We start from the raw sequence: 1,357 nt of genomic DNA on the forward strand, positions 1-1,357 counted from the left end.
GCCCTGGCTGGCTGCCAAACCTCGTGCTGTTTACTTCAACTCTTGGCTGATTGCCAAGGCTCGTGAATCCCGCTTTTTTACCCCAACTCTGAAGTATGGTGAGCCCCAAAACAGGTGCTGCCAGCCTGATGATCTTGCTACGTGCCTATGAGCTACACTCTGCCTGGCCGCTGCACGTGTGTGAGCCCTGATTGGTACCGGCTGGGGGGAGGGCTGTTGGAAACGCTATATAAAGAGCTGAAGTGTGTAATAGGGGGAACACAGCATCATAAGGACAGAGACAGACAGAGGAGACAGAGAGACAGACAGAGGTAGGAGACAGCATCATGGGGAACACAGCATCATAAGGACAGAGACAGACAGAGGAGACAGAGAGACAGACAGAGGTAGGAGACAGCATCATAGTGAAGAGAATATGACAGAGAATAAGAGAGAATAAAGGAAGAAAGAGAAATAGAAGCTTGAACCTCACCTTGGTGTCTGTGTCGTCTTTCCTGGACTCTGCTGGACAGAGTCCCGGCTTGCGACATCAGGCATCCTGCTCTATTACGCTCTGCTCTATTACCCTCCTGTCTCTGCACCCTACTGCGTAGGGTTTACAGACACATGTTCAGCCATGCTTGACTTTTTATATAGATGCTAGAGATTTGAACTCAGATCCTCACATTTGCCCAGCAAGAATTTGTACCCAGTGACCCATGTCCTCAGTCTCCACTCACACCTTTTCTGATGGTAACTTACGTTCTTTCATGTGGAGGTCCTGAAACAGGCAGCTCATTATACTTAAGTGTTACTCCAGATCTCTGATGGTACTTGTTAAGTTCTTCTATGAAGAAACCTGGTGTAAAACCTTCAGCCATTTTCCCCTTAACCTGCAATAGAAGAAGTGCTTGCATGAGTGACACTGACAGAACACATCTAATCTGATTTTCCCAATCCACACTGGGAAACAACAGGAGATATGGAACTCTCCTTTATATGACTCATCTCAGCCTCACATACATTCAGAAAAACTTTCTCTCTTATGGGCTACACAGTGAAGCTAATAGCTCCTAAACCATCTATTTTCAAAACTCAACTAGCCAAAGAAGAAGACCCTTCTCTTTTTTTTTCTGCTCCTGGCTTCCAACAAGTGTCACATACAAGTATGTCCACCTGCTTAAGAAGGTATAAAGGCTGCAGAAGTGTTGTAATTATACAGCTTTTTGTATTAAGAAAAGTTATATAATATATATAATATCATATAAATACATCCACATACGCATGTGCACACATGCATATGTACACACACTTATGAAACACACACACACACACACACACACACACACAAAAAAAAAAACCCCCTTTTGAAAAAAAA

The 1,357-nt window shown here is 44.0% G+C and overlaps 1 protein-coding gene across 1 annotated transcript in view; it reads right to left on the bottom strand.

Moving 5' to 3' along the window:
* Eif2ak2 (eukaryotic translation initiation factor 2 alpha kinase 2) overlaps nt 1-1,357 on the bottom strand; it is a 45,654-nt gene that overhangs the window by 32,594 nt on the left and 11,703 nt on the right. Inside the window, exon 2 of the mRNA XM_008822598.3 lies at nt 742-872. Coding sequence (XP_008820820.1) covers nt 742-860 — 119 coding nt within the window. The 5' untranslated portion in view covers nt 861-872. The remainder of the gene's footprint in view (nt 1-741; nt 873-1,357) is intronic.

Source organism: Nannospalax galili, unplaced genomic scaffold (genome assembly GCF_000622305.1).
Source record: "Nannospalax galili isolate Female #2095 unplaced genomic scaffold, S.galili_v1.0 scaffold88, whole genome shotgun sequence".
Lineage (NCBI taxonomy): Eukaryota > Metazoa > Chordata > Mammalia > Rodentia > Spalacidae > Nannospalax > Nannospalax galili.